Source organism: Rana temporaria, chromosome 6, assembly GCF_905171775.1.
Source record: "Rana temporaria chromosome 6, aRanTem1.1, whole genome shotgun sequence".
Lineage (NCBI taxonomy): Eukaryota > Metazoa > Chordata > Amphibia > Anura > Ranidae > Rana > Rana temporaria.
In genome coordinates this window covers 213,788,824-213,812,173 of record NC_053494.1, presented here as the reverse complement: position 1 = coordinate 213,812,173, position 23,350 = coordinate 213,788,824, and the positions used below count along the sequence as shown (strand labels likewise).

Sequence of the window (23,350 nt, the reverse complement as noted above, 5' to 3'; positions counted from 1 at the left end):
GATAGGCCAGTACAACTGGCCCTGTTGTACCGGGCCCAGCCAGCAGGGGGGCCTGGGCAACCTGAACAGATAGCTAATTAATGTAAAAAAAAAAAAATCCTCCAATCCTCCAGCCATCGTCTGTCCGACACCCATTTGTGTGGACACTCCAGTCCAGGCAGCAGCAGGATCAGGGAGGAAGTGGCTCCTGGGGCCTGGCCGGCTAACACATGTGTGTTGTGTGTGCTTGCTTGGGGGGGGGGGGGGATTCAAGATCTACTACTACTGCAGCAGTCAGCATCTATACATTATGGCATTGGCAGCATGGGTAGCACTGTCTGCAGGTAGCACGTGTTATGGGCCATAACGCATGTGCTGCCTGTAGAGACAGTGCCACCCGTGCAGGCAATGCCATAATGCGCTGCAGACAGTGCCACCCATGCCGCCAATGCCGGAATGTGCTGCAGACAGTGCCATCCATGGCGCTAATGCCATAACGCATGTGCTACCTGCTGAGAGTTCCACCCATGCTGCCAATGCCATTTTGTGCTGCAGACAGTGCCACCAATGGCATATTGTCAGTGGCAGCATGGGTAGCACTGTCTCTGCAGGCAGCACATGCATTTTGGCATTAGCAGGATTGGTGGCAATGTCTGCAGCAGATTACGGCATTGGCGGCATGGGTGGCACTGTCTGCAGCACATTAAAGCATTGGCGACATGGATGAGAAAAAATAAATATCACTTGTAGACAAACCTGCACTTCGTTTTAAGGCGGGGTCTGGGGAGGGGTCAGGGGCAGGCCAGGGGTGGGGCTAAAAGAGGGGCCAGGGGCGGAGCCGGGGGTGGAGCTGAAGTCAGGTAGGCTGTACAGGGTCCCATGATTTATCAGCGGCCCTGTGCACACCTACAGTACAATTGCTTTTTGTGGATAGGGATCTCTATACACCACCCTAATCTCACAGAATTAGGACCAGTCTGAGGGTACAGCAGAGGGCAGGGTATTCTGGTACTTACCTGAGGATGAGTATGTTGTGGTAATGGTGCTGAGATCGCTTTCTGTGATGTAGCTACAGTTACATTCGGACAATGGCCCGACGACTGTGACTGGGGCTGTGCTGGGGTGTCGGAGAGCTGCTTTCAGGGGGGCCACTTGGTTGTACTGGACTGAAGAGAGGCAACCGACAAAACCAAGTGAATTTGCTCTGGAGACTTCTGGGTCCAGTCCGGGGTTATCTGTAAGACAGGAAACAGTTCAGAGGAGTAGAGCTTAGATATGACCACCATTTGTGTTAAGAGCTTATTGACTATTAAGATTCTTAATTGAGAGCTTCAAGTCCCAAAAATGTTGTCGAAATTAGAGAGATTTCAACAAAGTGCAGCAGTCTCGGGATAGAAGAAGATGCCAGTTTTCCATTAAAGCAGAACTCCGGCCTTCCCTTTAATCTTGCATAGTTGTACCGGCTCCTGTCCTGTACTGAATTGGCTTACTCTGATTTCACTGCACACTGTGAGTTTCTCATGATGTGCGTTAGAAGCTGCAGCAATTCAGATAGAACTCTAAGGCCCTGTACACACGACCGAGTTTCTCGCCAGAATTCAGCCAGAAACTCAATCGGAGCCGTATTTTGCCGAGAAACTCGGTCGTGTGTACACTTTTGGCCGAGGAAACCGACGAGGATCTCGTCGGGCCAAATAGAGAACATGTTCTCTATTTCCTCGTTAGTCAATGAGGAAATTTGGCTCGCCGAGATCCTCGGCGGCTTCACAAGGAACTCGACGAGCCAAACGATGTGTTTTGCTCGTCGAGTTTCTCGGACGTGTGTACGGGGCCTGACTTATTTCCTGGCTGGAGGACATCCAGGTTCATCTACTCCTTTCCTCCCCAAACTGACTATCCCTGCACCCCCCCTCCTCCACTTCATTCATTGGATTTCAGTTCTTTCAATCATAGAGGTTCTGAATCACAAGTGAGCGTTACCTAAGGTGGTCTGTATACAAATGCCACCTGCCTAGGATTGCCCACTCCTCCAGTCTGACACCACCCATCAAGAAATTCTGATACAGTGGAACCTCGGGTTAGGAGCATAATCCATTCCAGGAGAATGCTCGTAATCCAAAGAACTTGCATATCAAGGCGAATTTCCCCATAAAAGTCAATGGAAATTAAAATAATTTGTTCTGCATTGACTTCAATGGCATGCAATACCGCATGTAGCCAGGGGTGGGGGGGGGGCGCCGGAGAGCCTCGAACACCCGGAAAGGCCAGAGGACACTTTCCATATTTAATAACGCAAGTAAGGCAATAGGAGGAATCACTTAAACTCCAAATGTTCAACATTAATGGATGGCCAGCGTGGTACTAATACTCAACTACAGTGGAACTTCGGATAACGAGTATAATCCGTTTCAGGAGAATGCTCGTAATCCAAAGTACTCGCATATCATAGCGAGTTTTCCCATTGATGTCAATGGAAACGAAAATAATTTGTTCCGCATTGACTTCAATAGCATGCAATACCGCAGAGGTGGCCAGAGTTGGGAGGGCACCAGAGAGCCTTGAAAACACCCGAAAGACCCAAGGACAGTTTAGATGAACTTGGAAAACCTCGGAAAGGCTCGGGAAAGGGAGTATTTCTAAGGTTTTCTTAGCATTTCCGAACTGCTCCGATCGGCTCCGCTCGGCTCTGTTCAGCTCCGGCACCCCCCCACCTCAGGCCAAACGCAGTACTGCACACCACTTTGGCTTGAATCCTGCTTGTTTTGCGAGACAACACTTGCAAACCAAGTCAGGATTTTAAAAAACACAGCGCTTGTATTGTGAAACGCTCGTTAACCGCGTTACTCGCAATCCGAGGTTCCACTGTATTTGCATAGCTCCTCCAAAGAGTCGACAACTGCTAACGTCGGGGGGGGGGGGGGCTCTGATAGGCTTTCCGAGTACAGCCCTCTTCTACCGGAAGCTTATCCTCGGAACGTACGGGGGGTGCGTTCCTTGGATAAGACTGACGGCCGTCTCAGCCAATCAGGTTCCCCGATTCTGGCTATCGGTAACCTGATTGGCTGAACCGTCACCAAGGCGGGAGAAGACATCGAGGGACGTGGAAGGAGAAAGGTAAGTGCATTTTACAGGGCACAGCGGCGACAATGGGCACAGAGGCGACAAAGGGCACAGAGGCATCAATGGGCACAGTGGCGACAAAGGGCACAGTGGCGACAAAGGGCACAGTGGCGGCAAAGGGCACAGTGGCGACAAAGGGCACAGTGGCATCAATGGGCACAGCGGCGACAATGGGCACATAGGCGACAAAGGGCACAGTGGCATCAATGGGCACAGAGGCGACAAAGGGCACAGAGGTGACAAAGGGCACAGTGGCATCAATGGGCACAGTGGCAACAAAGGGCACAGTGGCGACAAAGGGCACAGTGGTGACAAAGGGCACAGTGGCATCAATGGGCACAGCGGCGACAATGGGCACAGGGATGACAAAGGGCACAGTGGCATCAATGGACACAGTGGCGACAAAGGGCACATTGGGACAAAGGGCACAGTGGCATCAATGGGCACAGTAGTGACAATGGGCAAAGTGGCAACAATTAAAGGGCACAGTGACATGCACAGTGGCAACAATGGGCACAGTGGCGACAATTAAAGGGCACAGTGGTGACAATTGGCACAGTGGCGACAATTGAGGGGCACAGTGGCTGTGTTTGATGGCATGGCACAGTGGTGACAATTGATGGCACAGTGGCTGTGTTTGATGGCATGGCACAGTGGCTGCATTTGATGGCATAGCACAGTGACTGCGTTTGATGGCATGGCACAGTGGTGATAATTGATGGAACAGTGGCTGCGTTTGACGGCATGGCACAGTGGTGACAATTGATGGCACAGTGGCTGCGTTTGATGGCATGGCACAGTGGTGACAATTGATGGCACAGTGGCTGCATTTGATAACACGGCACAGTGGTGACACTTGATGGCACAGTGGCTGCATTTGATGGGCACAGTGAGGCTGCAATTTTTTTCTTTTTCATTTGCGCCCCCCCCAAAATTTTGAGCACCAGCCACCACTGCTATATACAGCACCCTTCTGGCCCGTAGAATAGCCCAGTAATGATGTCACTGGGGTTTAAAATAATATGTTAATGAGGTGGACGGGGGGAACCAGGGAAGGCAAAATGCGAGTGGAGTAAACCCTGCCCACACAGAAATGATGACAAAAAAATTAAATGAAAATACCTTAGATATAAAATATAACGGTATGAAATGCGTTAGCGATTCTGAAAACTGTAAGTGCCGCATTCCTACAAATCCGGAGTATTTGGTAAAACATTTCTAAGCAAGAAAATAACATATTTCAGCAATTTCCTTGTTCTGATTATCGCAGGCACACACACATTTATTATTCCTTATTGAAATTCTAATTTAATCAAAGAAAAATGAAATATGAATATCAGACCTACAAGACGGCGCCGTAAGAGAGGTTGAGTGAAAAAAATCATTTGCAATTCACTGTATTGTTAGATTGTTAGATCCGTGCCCCTTTCATTACATGTGTCAGCGGGCAAATTCATCATGGTCTTGTAATTGGCATAGTGAGGTGGCGTCGCAGCGCCGGGGTCCCCTGCCTGAGCTTAATGAAGAAATTTCACATGCAGAGTTTCAGCCTGTAGAACATCCATCCCCCAACCAGGGTTCCCCCCGAGGTTGCTAGGGGTCCCTTGAGCGGAGGCTAATCAACCTCATATACTGTATGATGGTGCCTTCATAGATCCAGGAGCATCACCACTTGTAATAGTATAACACCAATCATCTTTAAAAGGAAGCTAATACAGCCAATGCTCATTCCTGTGCTGCTAATGCTCACTTTTGTGCAGCTAATGCTCGTGCACCTGTACCGGCACCCAGGCGAGCTCAGGCTACCGTGCACTTACATGTTGGTGCATTTGGCACGTCCATGTGCATTGGCGCTAAGCTACCAATTTAAAGGAGATTTTGGTATTTGCTAATCACTGGATGTCCTTCAGCTTCCCCGTAATCCTTGTTCCTGTGTTCCTGCTTTACTGACTGATTTTCCATTGCTGACCTGGCTTGTTCCTGACCTTGCTCTTTGGATTCCAGATACTGACCTAGGGTTGCCTCTGATAATTCTCTGCCTGCTTCCCTGGTACCAACCTTGGCCTGCTATTGGACCTTTGTCACGGTCGCTACCGTGCCAAACGGACAGCGAGGCGTGGTCGCGCCCCAGGTGGCTCTGGGTGGAATTGAACCCAGGACCTCCCCGTTGCTGCTCCGGGTCTTTGCCTCTGAGCCACTTCTCAGTTGATATTCTGCTTGCTGTCCGTCGGAGCCTGGTTCTGAACTATGTGCTGATTGCCTGTCTCTGGATCTCCCTACAATCTGCACTTGTCTATCCTGGTCCAGCTGAGGCAGGTTTCCTAATCAACCAGGGTATAAAGCCCTGCCTCACTATGAGGGATGTGTCAGTTCATTGTTCTCTGATTGTCCTGTCTGTGCCAACGGTTCCTGTGTTCCTGTGGTTGTCTTCAGCTACAAGACTGCCCCCGGCTTCTGACCCTTTTGGCTTACGTACCCTGGAATGCTGCTGTCTCCTGCCCTTTGACCCCGGCCTGTACTTTCGGACTTTCCTTGCCTTTTCCAGCCCTTGACCCACGGCTTGTGCCCCGGACTTGTCTTTGGTTCCTGTCTGCAAACCCTGAACTTTCCGTTAGTAGTTACCTGACCCTCAGCTGTCATCAGTGTACCCCGTCTGCTCAGCTACAAGACTGACCCCGGCTTCTGACCTTACTCTGAATTCTGGAATCCTGGGCCACGGCTATACTTGACTATCCTTGGCTAATCCCTATCTAGCCCCCGTGCACAGACTCACAGCCCAGGTAGTGTCTTACCTTATTACCGTGGGCTGTGTGTACCTGCAAGGGTGAGCTTACAAATTTGCAAAATGGACTCCACTCAAGGTAAGCCCTCACAACCTTGCTCTGCCTGCTTCCCTTGTACCGACCTCAGCCTGCTACTGGACCTTGCTCTGCCTGCTTACCTTGTACAGACCTCAGCCTGCTACTGGACCTTGCTCTGCCTGCTTCCCTTGTACCGACCTCAGCCTGCTACTGGACCTTTTCTCTGCCTGCTTCCCTTGTACTGACCTCAGCCTGCTACTGGACCTTGCTCTGCCTGCTTCCCTGGTACTGACCTCAGCCTGCTTCCTGACCACACTGCGGCCTCACCCTGTATGACCCTGTCTCACCTTGACTACATCTCTGACCATGGCAATCACCTGCTACCAAGCTACCAGGAACCCATGCTTCTTTGAGCTCACAGATATCTGTAAGGGGGGCATTCTTGCTACTGACCACTGACGTAAGGAGAATCCTTTGCACTGACCACCAATGTAGGGGACATTCTTCCCACTGACTCCGAAAGTATTTAGCATTCTTTTCACTGACCATCAATGTAAGAGATATTCTTACCACTGACTCCAAAAGTATTTAGCATTCTTTTCACTGACCATCAATGTAACAGATATTCTTACCACTGACTCCGAAAGTATTTAGCATTCTTTTCACTGACCACCAATGTAAGAGATATTCTTTCCACTGACTCCGAAAGTATTTAGCATTCTTTTCACTAACCACCAATGTAAGAGATATTCTTCCCACTGACTCCGAAAGTATTTAGCATTCTTTTCACTGACCACCAATGTAAGAGATATTCTTCCCACTGACTCCAAAAGTATTTAGCATTCTTTTCACTAACCACCAATGTAAGAGATATTCTTCCCACTGAATAGATGTGAAGGGAAAAGGTTTAATGGAAAAGGGTGTCAGTGGGAGGAATAGTGTCCCATTGTTGGTGTCAATGGGAGGAATAGTGTCCCATCATTGGTGTCAGTGGGAGGAATATTCCGCCATCGTTGGAGTCAGTGGGAGGAATAGTGTCCCCATCGTTGGTGTCAGTGGGATAAATAGTGTCCCATGGTTGGTGTCAGTGGGATGAATAGTGCCCCATGGTTGGTGTCAGTGGGAGGAATAGTGTCCCATCATTGGTGTCAGTGGGAGGAATAGTGCCCCATCATTGGTGTCAGTGGGAGGAATAGTGTCCATCATTGGTGTCAGTGGGAGGAATAGTGCCCCATTGTTGGTGTCAATGGGAGAAATAGTTCCCCATCGTTGGTGTTAGTGGGAGGAATAGTGTCCATTGTTCAATTCAAAGTGGTTGGAGGGAAGCTTCAGAATGGCAGATGTTTTTATGAACAGACTGCAATTCCTCTTTAAGTAGGCGCAGCCAATTTACACATTTTGGGCCGGATTCAGAAAGGACTTACGCCAACGTATCTCCAGATACGCCGTCGTAAGTCCAAATGTGCGCCATCTATCTATTTTGCCAAGATACGACCGACGTAAGTCTCCTACGCCGTCGTATCTTGGGTGCATATTTACGCTGGCCGATAGGGGCGCTTCCGTAGATTTACGCGTTGAATATGCAAATGAGCTAGATACGCCAATTCACGAACGTAGTTGCGCCCGTCGCAGTAAGCTACGCCGTTTACGTAAGGCGTAAAGTTACCCCTGCTATATGAAGCACAAGTAATGCAAAGGTATGGACGTCGGAAACGTCGGAACAGCCGTCGTATTTTACGTCGTTTACGTAAGTCGTACGTGAATGGGGCTGGGCGCAGGTTACGTTCATGTCGCATGAATGGACCCGCTGTATCCTAGGGAGTAAATTTGACGTGATTCTGCATGCGCGGTTCGTTCGGCGCTTCATTTGCATGGGGTCACGCCGGCCCATTTACGCTACGCCGCCGTAACTTAGGGAGCAAGTGCTTTGTGAATACTGTACTTGCCTCTCTATGTTACGTCGGCGTAGCGCATATGAGATGCGCTACGCCCGCACAGAAATACGCCGATCTCTCTGAATCTGGCCCTTTGTATTTATTTATGTAGTTGTGGGAAGACAATTATTTGTTGTGAAGCCTTTTATATAGGATTGAGAAGTTTTACAGAGCGCAGAATAACTCAAATATATTTTTTTGATTTTCACAATAAAAATAAATACATAATAAAGTCAGCGTTTGAGTGTTTTTTCTTTTTTCTTGTACATGATTTGGTGAGTAAATGAGATCGGTTTTTATTGAGGCAGACAATTCATTCTCACTAAAGTTTTGGGATATTTTCAAATGTATTTCTATCATTATTTTTTTTGTTTTTTTCTTTCCCAGCTCCTTGCTCTGCGAGCTCCTCTACACGTCGCTGACATTACAATTTGTTTCACAAGGCGATTGTTATTTCAGAGATCGACCTCGGAATCCTAGCACAGAATAATGGATTGCCTGCAGCCATCCTGCAGCAGAAACAATTCCTTCTAATAAGGCCGGCAGAGCGGGAGATACTCGGAGCGATAGCGGCTCGCTGAGAAATCCGGCGCAGCAGAGAGCCGAGGCGAGATTTCCGCCGAGACGCCCGCGTTTTCCGATGGCGGGAGGGCGTGATGTTTTCCAGCCAGGGGGCGACATATGGCGCTCCCTTCTCCTCGGCGGCGCAGGTCATCGGAATGGATTGCTGCTCTTGTTTGCGAAGAAAAGCGCCCAAGTGGCGGTATTAGTCGTGTGTTCTTTCTGGGGTTGTCAAAAATCATTACTCACCGGCGACGCAGGTAGAGAATTGTTATCGAGGAAATGTGATGGTGACTTCTCGGCTGCTGAATCCCAATAAAAAATCTGTGCAGGGCTCGGGAACACATCCAATTACTGAGCCAGACAGAAATCTGCGCGACTGCGGCCTCTTTGGTTTTTTACTTTTTTTTACAATTTAAATCACGTTTTTGATTCCGTCTGTGACCCCCATTCGAGATATTTTTCTTACTTCCTATCACTGTCACCAGTGGCGTCCCATCCATTAAGGACACGGGAGCGCCGCCCCCCTCTATGCATGGCCACCACCCCCCATGCTCTATCCTTGGCCACCACCCTTCATGCTCTATCCACGGCCAGGACCCCCCATGCTCTATCCACGGCCAGCACCCCCCATGCTCTATCCATGGCCAGCCCGCCCTGCTCTATCCTTGGCCACCACCCCTCATCCTCTATCCACGGCCACCACCCCCCCATGCTCTATCCACGGCCACCACCCCCCCCCATGCTCTATCCATGGCCACCACCCCCCATGCTCTATCCATGGCCACCACCCCCCCATGCTCTATCCATGGCCACCACCCCCCCATGCTCTATCCATGGTCACCACCCCCCCATGCTCTATCCATGGCCACCACCCCCATGCTCTATCCATGGCCACCCCCCACTATGCTCTATCCATGGCCACCACCCCCCATGCTCTATCCATGGCCACCACCCCCCATGCTCTATCCATGGCCACCCCCACCATGCTCTATCCTTGGCCACCACCCCCACCATGCTCTATCCATGGCCACCACCCCCCATGCTCTATCCATGGCCACCCCCACCATGCTCTATCCATGGCCACCACCCCCACCATGCTCTATCCATGGCCACCCCCCACCATGCTCTATCCACGGCCACCACCCCCCATGCTCTATCCACGGCCACCACCCCCCATGCTCTATCCACGGCCACCACCCCCCATGCTCTATCCACGGCCACCACCCTTCATGCTCTATCCACGGACCTTGCTTTGTGCACTGGGGTGCAGTCATGTTGGAACAGGAAGGGGCTGTCGCCAAACTGTTCCCACAAAGTTGGGAGCATGAAATTGTTGAAAATGCCTTGGTATGCTGACGCCTTAAGAGTTCCCTTCACTGGAACTAAGGGGACCAAACCCAACTTCTGAGAAACAACCCCACAGCATAATCCCCCCTCCACCAAATGATTTGATCAAGTGCACAAAGCAAGGTCCATAAAGACATGGATGAGCGAGTTTGGGGTGGAGGAACTTGACTGGCCTGCACAGGGTCCTGACCTCAACCCGATAGAACACCTTTGGGATGAATTAGAACGGAGACTGCAAGCCAGCTGTCTTCTCATCCAACATCAGTGCCTGATCATGCAAATGCTCTTCTGGAAGAACGGTCAAACATCCCCATAGACACCCTCCTAAACCTTGTGGACGGCCTTCCCAGAAGAGTTGAAGCTGTTATACCTGCAAAGGGCGGGGCCAACTCAGTATTGAACCCTACGGACTAAGACTGGGATGTCATTAAAGTTCATGTGCGTGTAAAGGCAGGCGTCCCAATACTTTTGGTAGTATAGTGTAGTAATTTACCCCTTCAATTGATGTTTCTGACAAGCTACCATCCAACAGAACAGTTTGCCATTTTCTCTCTTTTTCAAAAAAAAAAAGGATACGGTCTACCGTCTGTTGTTGGCTGTTCTGAGAGTCATGATCAGGTGTGATAATTAACTTCAACAGATGGTAAATTAATAGCCTTTGCCATAATTACGTTTTTAGTGTTCAGTAAACAAAAACTGCAAACTCTTCTCATTTGTATGTTTATTTTTAACTTTACGTCCCTTCCTAACAGAACGACGCTCTACACCACACTCCGTTAGCTCTCAATTAAAATTCATTATGGAAATGAGGGTGAAGAGCTTCGAAAATGTACCCGTAGCTCGGTAGCTGTGAACCTGGAAGATCAGAGATGGCAAAACAAAGCCGTGTGATCAACAGGAGAGGGCTGACATGACAATCACATGGCTTTGTTTATTTAAAAAGGGGTTAGAGTTGCATATTAGATTTAGAAACAATGAGGCACAACGGATGCCCATTAACTCTACGGATATAGCAGCAGGGCTGGTGCAAGGATTTTAGACACCCTAGGCCAGGGGTCTTCAACCCCCAGGTTCCCGGTCCACTACCGGGCCGTGGCGCTTCTCCAGGCGGCCGTCAAGGGAGATGCTGGGCTGCTGGTGTCCTGCTGAGAATTGTCCCCCCCCCCCGCAGAACACCGGCATGAGAGCGATGTGTGGATGGGAAAAAGCAAGCGGATATCTCTCTCCGCCCCCCCGCATCACCGGTCTTCCGCCCTCAAAGCCAGTGCCTGTCTGTGTCGGAGATGCGGCGGGGAGCAGAGAGATGACATCATCTCTCACTGCCCGCATCACCGCTCTCCTGCAGCTCCTCGCTGTGTGAAACTTGCCGGCGCAGATTGCCTCTGAACAAGGGAAGGGAGACCAGATCAATAAAGCTATGCTTTATTGATCTGGTGATAGGCAACATGGCTAGTGACAATCCACATCTGGTGACTGGCAATGTGGCAGGTGGCAATCCACATCTTGTGGCATGACAAGTGGCATTCCACATCTGGTGACAGGCAACGTGGCAAGTGGCATTCCACATCTGGTGACAGGCAACCTGGCAAGTGGCATTCCGCATCTGGTGACAGGCAACGTGGCAAGTGGCATTCCACATCTGGTGACAGGGAACGTGGCAAGTGGCATTCCACATCTGGTGGCAGGCAACCTGGCAAGTGGTATTCCACATCTGGTGGCAGGCAACCTGGCAAGTGGCATTCCACATCTGGTGGCAGGCAACCTGGCAAGTGGCATTCCACATCTGGTGGCAGGCAGCCTGGCAAATGGTATTCCACATCTGGTGACAGGCAGCGTGGCAAGTGACTATCCACATCTGGTATCAGGCGACAGTGGCAAGTGACACGTCAGGGCTCCCACTGATTCTACATTATGGTGAGTTGAACTATTTAATTTATTACTACAATGTAATAATAGAAAAAATGTGCTTCAATCACCTTGACACCATAACAAGCATGGTGCCAGGATGATTGAAGCGCTAACACCAGTCATTGCCCGCAAAAAATCGTGACCCCCCCCCCCTGGTTCTTGGCACAATTTTCTTCCACGCAGCCGGTCCCCGGTGCCTAAAAGGTTGGGGACCACTGCCCTAGGGGAAACCTCATTTTACCGCCCCCTTTGGCTCCACCCCCTTTTCCCCTGCCATGTAAACCCCCACATTTTTAATGAAGCTCCTATCAAATGCAACTTCACCAGCGTCCATCAAATGCGGCCTCACCAGCGTCCATCAAATGCGGCCTCACCAGCACACATCAAATGCAGCCTCACCAGCGGCCATCAAATGCAGCCTCACCAGCGCCCATCAAATGCAGCCTCACCAGCGCCCATCAAATGCCGCCTGACCAGCGCCCATCAAATGCAGCCTCACCAGCACCCATCAAATGCCGCCTCACCAGCGCCCATCAAATGCAGCCTCACCAGTGCCCATCAAATGCCACCTCACCAGCACCCATCAAATGTAGCCTCACCAGCACCCATCAATGCAGCCTCACCAGCTCCCATCAAATGCAGCCTACCAGCGCCCATCAATGCAGGCTCACCAGCACCTATTAAAAATGCAGCCTCACCAGTGCCCAATAAAAATGCAGCCTCACCAGCACCCATCAAATGCAGCCTCACCAGCACCCATCAAATGCAGCCTCACCAACGCCCATCAATGAATGTTGGCTTGCTTCCATTCATTCGGGAGTCGGGATACAGACACAGTCCGATGCGCCTCTGACAGTATATTTACAAGCTGCCTGCTGATGTTGAGACTTAATTGCTTGCTGCACAGAGAAGAGAGTAGGAACACCAGTGGTCGGGCGCCCTAGGCAGCAGGGTGCCCTAGGCGGGTTCTTAGTTTGCCTAGTGGTAGCACTGGCCCTGTATAGCAGTGCCCTGTTTTGGGATGAATGGGTTAGAGCTGATTATAACATTAGAGCTACGGCTTGTTCACACGCAATGAGTGGTAAAAGAAATGTGTATAGTGGTGCCTTTTCATTACACAGTGTATTTGAATGACGCTGAACTCCTTGAACAGCCCGTGTGCTAGATCGGCAAATAAAGGCCCTCCCAGGCTACACCCTCCGATGCACTTCATCCCACCCACAGGGCTTAGTCATATGGCTAAGGTGGGTCAAAAAAGTGACACGGGAAGGAGAGCAAGTTGCAAGTCAATAACAGAGATAAGGCAGAGGTAGATGAGCGGAGCAGTCCGGCAGTGGCGGTTGGTGCTCAAATTTTTTTGGGGGGCGCAAACAAACTGAAAAAAAAAAAAAAACATCAAACGCAGCCACTGTGCCCATCAAACACAGCCACTGTGCCCATCAAACGCAGCCACTGTGCCCATCAAACGCAGCCACTGTGCCCATCAAACACAGCCACTGTGCCCATGAATTGTGCCCCATCAGATGCTGCCAGTGTACCCATCAATTGCCGCTACTGTGCCCCCATTGTGATGGACTTGAAACTAAAATGAAAATGTTATGTTATGATTGGAACTATTAAAGTGTTTCTCGTGTTAATATTTCTTTAATTTCGGTCAATATTTCCATATTTCTTTTTGTATATGCATATGTATGTATGAGAATGATCAATACTGCTTATTTTCCTTGATAAAGATTTTGTCAGATATCAGGAATCATATATGATGGTTTTAGTTCAGTCTACATTTTCTCCTTCTGTCTTCCAAATCAAGAAGCAACTCCATCCCCTCACTCCTAATTATGGCCCCTCCTTTATGATGAATTCCTGGACATGTGTGGAAATACAGATGGACTTTTCTCGATAGGAAGTCACCCTTCCCCCATCATCCTGCCTTTACAGATCCCAGAAAGAATTTGTGTCTTGTGACTTTGGAAGGAACTTTAAACTTTGTAACAAGAACTGATTTGTGCTATATGGAGACACCCTTATATGAACTGGCCAATGACAGCCTCACAAGGGGGTGGGTGAAATGGGTGTTTCTGTTTAATGTGAACCAACGAAAATGCATTTTGTGCTCGTGTGCTAAAAATAAAGGCAACTGCTCAGACGGCAGCCATTCTCTTGGCCGTTGAACGTTGGAAGGTGAGCATGTGGTCTGTTCTCTCCATAGATTGCACTGTCTCACTTTATAATTTGAATCAGACGGCAGAAATGGTTAGCCCTGAGATTGGATCAGGAAAATCAATTAATTAATGAGTCCATGTCAGTTGGCGCCCAACGTTTGTTTTGCTCTATTGGGGAGATACAGCACCCCGGGATGCGGTGGGGTGCGTCTGTGCGGATGGAGACTGATCACCTCCATGGCTGTGTCACCATCAGATGCTGCCAGTGTGCCCATCAATTGCCGCTACTGTGCCAAATTATTTTGCTTTGCTAACACACAGCTGAGTGAACAGCGAACGCCCAGCATGGCGCCCACCGTTCACATTTTTGGGCGCCTATTAGAGCCTACGAAAATGGGCCGGGTACCTGAATAGGGGGTGTCAGCAGTGACCATAGATAGATCCATGCACTGCAGTTGGAGGGTGACAGATCTGATCTGACTGATGAACTCGTATAGAACTGCCGATAAAAAAAACTAATTCCCCAATAATCGCCGTGCTTTTTCTGCCCGACACTTTTTTCTTAATAGCGTGTCATTTAAAGCGAGTTAATCTTTCGCAACACGTGTACACCGCCAGCAGATAGATTTCATGCCTCAGGTCCTTCTGTGCTGTAAACTGAATTTCTCTTCCAGTTCACTTGTAGAGTAATCAATAAGTAAACAGCGGTATGAAAAGGAGGCCGTTCCATTGGCCCGTGTCTCGCTCACTGTGTCTCTAAATAATTTATGACAAAAATGAGTAAGAAAGAAGAAAAACAATAAAACAAAGGAAAGTATTTCAATTTTCTTAATAGATCTTGTTGGCGATTCAGGAAGGAGTTGTGGTCAATGGACCAGGATTGTTTTTTTGTTTCTTTTAGCTTTTCATTTATTCAGACAAGGGAAATATATAAAACAGCCATTAGCTCACCAATGTGTTACTATAAAAGCAGGGGAATCATTTTGTAGTTCTTCTGGTGTAAAAACTTACATTTCTGCTGGTAGATAGCGGGAACAATATGTTGGTTTATGGGCCGATTAGGTTTTAATGTTTAAAAAAATATGTTTATATTTTTTTAAACTGATATTTAACCACTTGCCTACTGTGCACATACACCCCCTTCCTGCCCAGACGAGATTTTAGCTTCCGTCACCGCGTCGCTTTAACTGACAATTGCGCGGTCGTGCGACGTGGCTCCCAAACAAAATTGACGTCCTTTTTTTCCCACAAATAGAGCTTTCTTTTGGTGGTATTTGATCGCCTGTGCGGTTTTTATTTTTTGGATTATAAACAAAAAAAAGAGCGTAAATTTTGAAAAAAAAAACACAATATTTTTTACCTTTTGCTATAATAAATATCCAATTTTTTTTAAAAAAATATATTTTTTTCTCAGTTTAGGCCGATACGTATTCTTCTACATATTTTTGGTAAAAAAAAAAAAAAAAAATCGCATTAACCTGGTTTGCGCAAAAGTCATATTGCCTACAAAATAGGGGACATAATGATTTTTTTTGATTTTTTTTTACTAGGAATGGCGGCGATCTGTTATTTTTTTCGGGACTGCGACATTATAGCGGACACATCGGACACTTTTGACAAACCGCGGCCGGGCACACGCACTGTGTTCCCAGTGACGCGACGGGTGCGCGCACGCCTTAGAGGCTTTAAATGACAGGACGTCATATGACGTCCTGTCGGAACAATAGAGCATTCCGCCCGCCGTCATTTGACGACGGGCGGATGAGAGAAGGTTAAAGGAGAATTCCAGGTATGGATATTTATAAACAGTTACATTGTTTAGTTTGGACCATGTGATCCCCATGGAAGCTGGAGATAATTGTAGTAGGCACCCCTACTACAATGATCTCCCCTAGCTTTTTGTGCCAGGAGGCTGCTCACTCGGTACAGGCGCCATTAAAAAAACACTTTGCATTTCTTCAATGAATTCCAAGTGGAGTGGCGGGGCAGTGAGGTTGTGATCTTCACCTCATCCAATCAGAGAGCACTTTGCATTAATTGATAAAATAAAAAGTGTTTTCTGAATGGCACCCATGCCAGGTGGGCAACCTGTTCACAATGCATCAGTGCAGCCACTCTGCAAGGGACCCAGAATCTAGTAAAGATCATTGTAGTAGTGGTGTAGTAGCAACACCAACTACAGAGATTTCCAGCTTCTAGATGGGTCCCCCAGGTATGGCATATACACTATATTACCAAAAGTATTGGGACACCTGCCGTAACACGCACATTAACTTTAATAGCATTCCAGTCTTAGCCTGTAGGGTTCAATATTGAGTTGGCCCATCCTTTGCAGCTATAACAGCTTTCATTCTTCTGGTAAGGCTGTCCACAAGGTTTAGGAGTGTGCCTATGGGAAGGTTTGACCATTCATTCATTTCCACATCCCAAAAACACATAATCATTAACATCGGTATCAGGGGCTTTATAGCTGCTGGTAATCCAGGACTGATTCATTTTGATAAAAGTCAGACGGTCCACCGTGTCTGTGGACAGACGTGTTCTATCATCAGTAACAAAACCTCCAGCATTAAATTTTCTCAGCTCGTCGTAGTGTTGTAGGTCACCGCGTTCTTGACGGTCGACAGTTCAGAGAACTTTTGTGTGACCGTGTGTATGCAAGTCAAGGTTGAGCGGAATTCCGTCCGAAAAACCATCCAAGGTTTTCCCAACGGAAAATCCAATCGCGTGTACGGGGCATGAGAAATGTTTACAGACATTTGTAGAATGATTTCCTCAAATATTAAGTGAGTTTTTATTTTGGTGAATTATTTGTGCCAATTTATGGCACAAAAAGATGGGTTATGGAGTTCAGTTCTGATGACGCATACACACGACCGTTTTTCGGGTTCTAAAAAATTACGTTTTTTTTTATTGCCATTAAAAACGATCGTGTGTGGGCTTCAGAGCATTTTCCGGGTTCTAAAAAATGGGCAAAAAAAAGTTCGAACATGCTCTATTTTTTTCACAACGTTTTTTAACGTTGTCGTTTTTAAGGTTGTAAAAAATGATTGTGTGTGGGCTTTAACGACGTGAAAAATCCACGCATGCTCAGAAGCAAGTTATGAGACGGGAGCGCTCCTTCTGGTAAAACTAGCGTTCGTAATGGAGTAAGCACATTCATCACACTGTAACAGACAGAAAAGCGCAAATCCTCTTTTACTAACACTGAATCAGCTAAACCAAAGGGTGGCGCCATTCGCATGGAACTTCCCCTTTATAGTGCCGTCGTACGTGTTGTACGTCACCGCGCTTTGCTAGAGCAATTTTTTTTCATGATCGTGTGTAGGCAAGGCCGTTTTAAGGGTCGGGTTGAAAAAACGTATCTCCTGATACGCCGTCATATCTCTGAGTTCCGGCCGTCGTATCTATGCGCCTGATTCATAGAATCAGGTTACGCATAGATCTCCCTAAGATCCGACAGGTGTAATTGACTTACACCATCGGATCTTAGGCTGCAATTCTAGGCCGGCCGCTAGGTGGCGATTCCATTGCGGTCGGCGTAGAATATGCAAATGAGTCGTTACGCCGATTCACGAACGTACGCTTGCCCGTCGCAGTAAATTTACGCCGTTTCCGTAAGAGATACACGGCGTAAAGATAAAGCTGCCCCCTAGGTGGCGTAGCCAATGTTAAGTATGGCCGTCGTTCCCGCGTCAAAATTTGAAAATGTAACATTGTTTGCGTAAGTCGTCCGTGAATGGCGCTGGACGCCATTTACGTTAACGTCGAAACCAATGACGTCCTTGTGACGTCATTTAGCGCAACGTACGCCGGGAAATTTTATGGACGGCGCATGCGCAGTACGATCGGCGCGGGAACGCGCCTAATTTAAATGATCCACGCCCCCTACACGGATCATTTGAATTAGGCGGGCTTGCGCCGGAGGATTTACGCTACGCCGCCGCAACTTTTACAGGCAAGTGCTTTGTGAATCAAGCACTTGCCCGTAAAACTTGCGGCGGCGTAACGTAAATGAGATACGTTACGCCGCCGCAGAGATGCAGCGATCTACGTGAATCTTGCCCTTCATTTTTTAGAACCCGCAAAACGGCCGTGTGTACGCGGCATAAGTGGTGGTTTCTGCAGCTCGGAATTAAGGAAAAAAACTCTATGGGGATTGATGGATAATTTTAGTTGCTTTCCAGTAATAAATGCAGTTAATTTAATATGTGTCATTTTTTTTTTCAAAAGTCAAGCATGCTGAGGAGCTTAACCGAGTGTAGTATTTTATAATGAAAAATTAATTACCCCAAATTGAAATATATCATCTATTTAATAACCTAAGTGACTTGGAAACATGCAGGAAAGATTTTAATATTAGGAAAATATACAGCAGCAAAGGATGGACAGTCCACACAAAATTATATTTCAGTAGAAGACGAATAGTTGAATCGCTCTCTCGGGTTTCTTATATTTCTCAGGAATCGGCGATGTCTCTCTACTGGAGTTCCTGGGTCTGGGTACCGGTCATGGACCTTACAAGGGGCATCACTTAGTGGTGTATTTAGGTTTTGTGCTGCCCTAGGCCTGACTAAACTTGTGCACCCCCTAATTTAAATATAACCCACCCCCTTTCTGTCAAGGCCACACCCCTTGCTGTTTAAGACCCGCCCTGAAATTTGAGTGGGGACACTAGTTCTGAGGGCCTGGGGGCGCAATGAATTCCCTTAATTTGCATAGATTTCGTAGATTTTCTCTCACTTCCTGTTTGGCTATGGGGGCAGGAAGTGAAGGGAAATCCGTGCAATGGGACAGGGATGGTAAAAAATAAACTGACAGGGGCCATAACCAGGGCTGTATCCTGGCCTAGGCCAACAAGGCCTAGACCTAGGCCTAGGGCAGCACGGAAAGAGTCCCCGCCGGCTTGCGCTATTAGTGTAGCACTGTAATGCCGGGTACAGACGAGAGGATTGATCCGCGGATACGGTCCGCGCCGAAATCCCATCGCGATGACGTGTCGCGCCGTCGCCACTATGATGACGCGGCGACGTGCGCGACGCTGTCATATAAGGATACCCACGCATGCATCGAATCATTACGACGCATGCGAGGGAGGGAATCGGACGGATCGATCCGGTGAGTCTGTACAGACCACCGGATCGATCCGCTGAAGCCGATTCCAGCGGATAGATTTCTTAGCATGCTAAGAAATTTTTATCTGCTGGAAATCGGTCGGGCCGAAAAAAATCTGCGGAAAAGGATCCGCTGGGATGTACACACCAGTGTACGGGGCCTTAGTTTAGCACCAGTCTTATGGGGCGGACTATAGGCAGAGAGGCAAGCATCCCGCAACTGTAGGGAGGGGCGGAGCTTCTAATTTTGACTGTCCTATCATCCTGGACCACAAAACTTCCTCACTGTGCTACATATTTTCTGCTGCACCATTGGCATGGTTATATCTTTTTAGTCCTCTCCATAAAATTATCAGAATTTTGTGCCTAAAGTAGAACTATAGGAACACTTTTTTTTTCATCTTGGATAGAATAAGGGTAAGGAAAGGACAGGTATTTAACAGCAAGGGGTGTGGCCTTGACAGGAAGGGGTGGGTCATATTTAACCAATTAACGACCGCCGCACAACGATATACGTCGGCAGAATGGCACAGCTGGGCAGATGAACGTACCGGTATGTCCTTTACATCTACCCAGCCAGCCGTGGGTCGCGGGCGCACGCCCGTGGCGCACACCCGCGACCCGGTCCGAAGCTCCGGGACCGCGAGACCCACGGACCCGATCGCTTCTGGGGTCCTGCGATCGGTCCCCGGAACTGAAGAACGGGGAGAGCTGAGTGTAAACACGGCTTCCCCATGCTTCACTGTGGCGGCTGCATCGATCAAATGATCCCTTATATAGGGAGACTCGATCAATGACGTCACTACAGCCACACCCCCCTACAGTTGTAAACGCACACTAGGTGAAACATAACTCCTTCAGCGCCCCCTGTGGTTAACTCCCAAACTGCAACTGTCATTTCCACAATAAAGAATGCATTTTAAATGCATTTTTTGCTGTGAAAATGACAATGGTCCCAAAAATGTGTCAAAATTGTGCGAAGCGTCCGCCATAATGTCGCAGTCACGAAAAAAATCGCTGATCGCCGCCATTAGTAGTAAAAAAATAATAATTAATAAAAATGCAACAAAAATATCCCCTATTTTGTAAACGCTAAAATTTTGCGCAAACCCATAAACGCTTATTGCGATTTTTTTGTTACCAAAAATAGGTAGAAGAATACGTATCGGCCTAAACCGAGGAAAAAAAAATGTTTTTAAATATTTTTGGGGGATATTTATTATAGCAAAAAGTAAAAAATATTGGCCCAGATTCAGGTACATTTGCGCTTTATTTGCGGAGGCACAGGGCAGCGATTTTGCCCTGCGCCCCCGCAAATATTTTGCGCTGCCCTCGATTCACGGAGCAGTAGCTCCGTAAATTGAGAGGGCACGCCGGCAAAATTGCCCGGCGTAAGTGCGCGCAATGTAAATGATCCCGCCGGGGCGGGAATCATTTAAATTAGGCGTGCTCCCGCTCCGAGCGTAGAGCGCATGCTCCGTCGGGAAACTTTCCCGACGTGCATTGCGGCAAATGACGTCGCAAGGACGTCATTTGCTTCAAAGTGAACGTGAATGGCGTCCAGCGCCATTCACGATTCACTTACGCAAACGACGTAGATTTTAAATATCGCGCCGCGGGAACGTGGGTATCCTATAGCATTGGCTGCGTCTGCTATTAGGATGTGTAACCTTTGGCGAAACCCGACGTACGCAAACTACGCAATTTGCGTACGCAGGGCTCGCGCAACGTTGTGAATCGGTGTTAGTATGCAATTTGCATACTATACACAGATCACAATGGGAGCGCCCCCTAGCGGCCAACGCAAGAATGCAGCCTAAAATCTGCGTGGCATAAGAGCCTTATGCCACGCAGATTTTTGGCTGCAGTCGGCGTAGCGATGTTCCTGAATCAGGAGCATTCGCTACGCCGGAGCAAGTAAGCAATTGCGCTGTGTAACCTATGGTTACACAGGCGCAATTGCTTCTTGAATCTGGCCCATTGAATTTTTTTCAAAATTGTTGCTCTATTTTTGTTTATAGCACAAAAAATAAAAATCGCAGAGGCGATCAAATACCATCAAAAGAAAGCTCTATTGGGGAAAAAAGGACGCAAATTTTGTTTCGGTACAACATTGCACGACCGCGCAATTACCAGTTAAAGCAGCGCAGTGCCAAATTGTAAAAACACCTCTGGGCATTTAGCTGCATATTGGTCCGGGGCTTAAGTGGTTAAATTAGGGGGGTGCACGAGTTTAGTCAGCACAAAACCTAAATACATCACTGGCTATAACCCTCCCTAAGACCCCTTTCACTCTGGGGCGTTTTTCAGGCGCTTTAGCGTTAAAAAAATGCGCCTGTAAAGCGCCTGAAAGAAGCTGCATCTGATTATTTTTAGAGACCAACGCTTACCTGTCCCGTATCAATGCCCTTCCCGGGAATTCTGCGGCTTGTGCATTTTGCTGGAGAACCGGCGGGCTGAATGTCACTTCAGCTCATAAAACAGCCTTATTTATTATGCATAGGCAGCAGGTGCACATAAAAAGGGATCCGGCACTCTTTTATGTATCTATAGTTATGCATGTGAATTTGTACAGATTAAAGTAAATAATATCAGCAATATGTGTTAATACTTCATAAACCTTGCTTCCATTTATAGTTTATTTTATAGCCTGCGCAAAACTCCGGAATCTAATGTACTCTCCTGGAGGCTCGGCTCTTTTTATCTACATTATAATTTCTAAAGTGTCATTAAATTACACAGTGCAATAGAGAATGCATTGAATATTTCACCCGCTCTGTGCCCCGAAGCTTACAGTCTAATGCAGCCTTTGAAAAGGGGCGACTTTTCAACACAGAGGAGCCCTTCAAATAGGTTTCCGGTCTCAGAAAACTCCTGCTAGAAATGACAATGGCCCGGATTCACAAAGCACTTACGCCGACGTATCTCCAGATACGCCGCGTTAGGCCCCGTACACACGAGGGGATCTCCACTGGAAACGGTCCGCCGGACCGTTTCCAGCGGAGATTCCTCCTCCGGATTTGGATCCGATGGCTTGTACTCACCATCGGATCAAAATCCGCGCGGAATTCATCCGCGGCGACGTGCGCGACGCTGGAATGTAAGTACTTCCACGCATGCGTCGAATCATTACGACGCATGCGAGGGAGGGGAGCGGACGGATCGATCCGGTGAGTCTGTACAGACCACCAGATCAATCCGCTGGACCCGATTCAAGCGGATAGATTTCTTAGCATGCTAAGAAATTTATATCCGCTTGAAATCGATCCGGCCGAGAAATCACCGCGGATAAATATCCGCTAGGCCGTACAGACGACCGGATTTGTCCGCTGGAACTGATCCGCGGATCAATTCCAGCGGATAGATCCGGTGGTGTGTACGAGGCCTTAGTGCAAATATGCGCCATCGTATCGATGCGCCTGGCCCACAAACTAAGATACGCCTAAAAACAGGCTTCAGCCAACCAACGTAACTTGCCTACGCCGGCGCATTTAGCGCTTACCATTGATTTTCTATTCACATATGCAAATGAGGGAGATACGCCGATTCACGAACGTACGTGCGCCCGACGCAGTGCGCGTAAAGTCATACGTCCGGCGTAAAGTTATGCCCCATAAGGGAGGTGTAACTCAGCAGCATCCATGCAAAGGGCTGCACCAGGGAACACAAGCCGACGTATTTTACGTAGGACGTGAATATGACTAGGCGTAGGTTACGTTCACGCCGTAGGCAGTGATCCGGCGTATCTTTGGGAGTAAATCCGACGTGATTCTGAGCATGCGCACTGGGATGTGTCCACGGGACGGCGCATGCGCGTTCGTTATACGTATCTATCTGGCGCTCGGCCCATCATTTGCATGGGGTCACGCCTCATTTGCATGGCTCACGCCCACTTCCACCTACGCCGACTTACGCCTAGGAAACCCAGCACAGTTTTGGCAGCACTGGCTTTGTGAATTCAGTGCTTGCCTCTCTGCGCTGCGTTGACGTAGCATAAAGGAGATACGCTACGGCGGCATAAATGTGCGCCGCTGTATGTGAATCTGGGCCTATATCTACAACTCATGATATGTTAGTGTGATGGTCAGTGCTCCTCACACTTGTCGTTGGGAAGAATTACCACCTTATGCCGTGTACACACGATTGGATTTTCCGTCGGAAAGACCTTGGATGGTTTTTCCAATGGAATAACCCTTGAGCTTGGCTTGCATACACACGGTCACACAAAAGTTCTTTGAACTATCGACCGTCAAGAACACGGTGACTTACAACACTACGACGAGCTGAGAAAATGAAGTTCAATGCTTTCGAGTATGCGTCAAATTGTTTTCCGAGCATGCGACGGAATTTTGCGCTACAGACGATCAGAATTTTTTCCATCTGAAAATTTGAGAGCTCCCCATCCTCCCCATGTTGAGGGC

The 23,350-nt window shown here is 48.2% G+C and overlaps 1 protein-coding gene across 1 annotated transcript in view; it reads right to left on the bottom strand.

The window, feature by feature from the left end:
* CNTNAP5 (contactin associated protein family member 5) overlaps positions 1-23,350 on the bottom strand; it is a 373,233-nt gene that overhangs the window by 11,095 nt on the left and 338,788 nt on the right. The window contains exon 21 of the mRNA XM_040358233.1: positions 996-1,214. Coding sequence (XP_040214167.1) covers positions 996-1,214 — 219 coding nt within the window. The remainder of the gene's footprint in view (positions 1-995; positions 1,215-23,350) is intronic.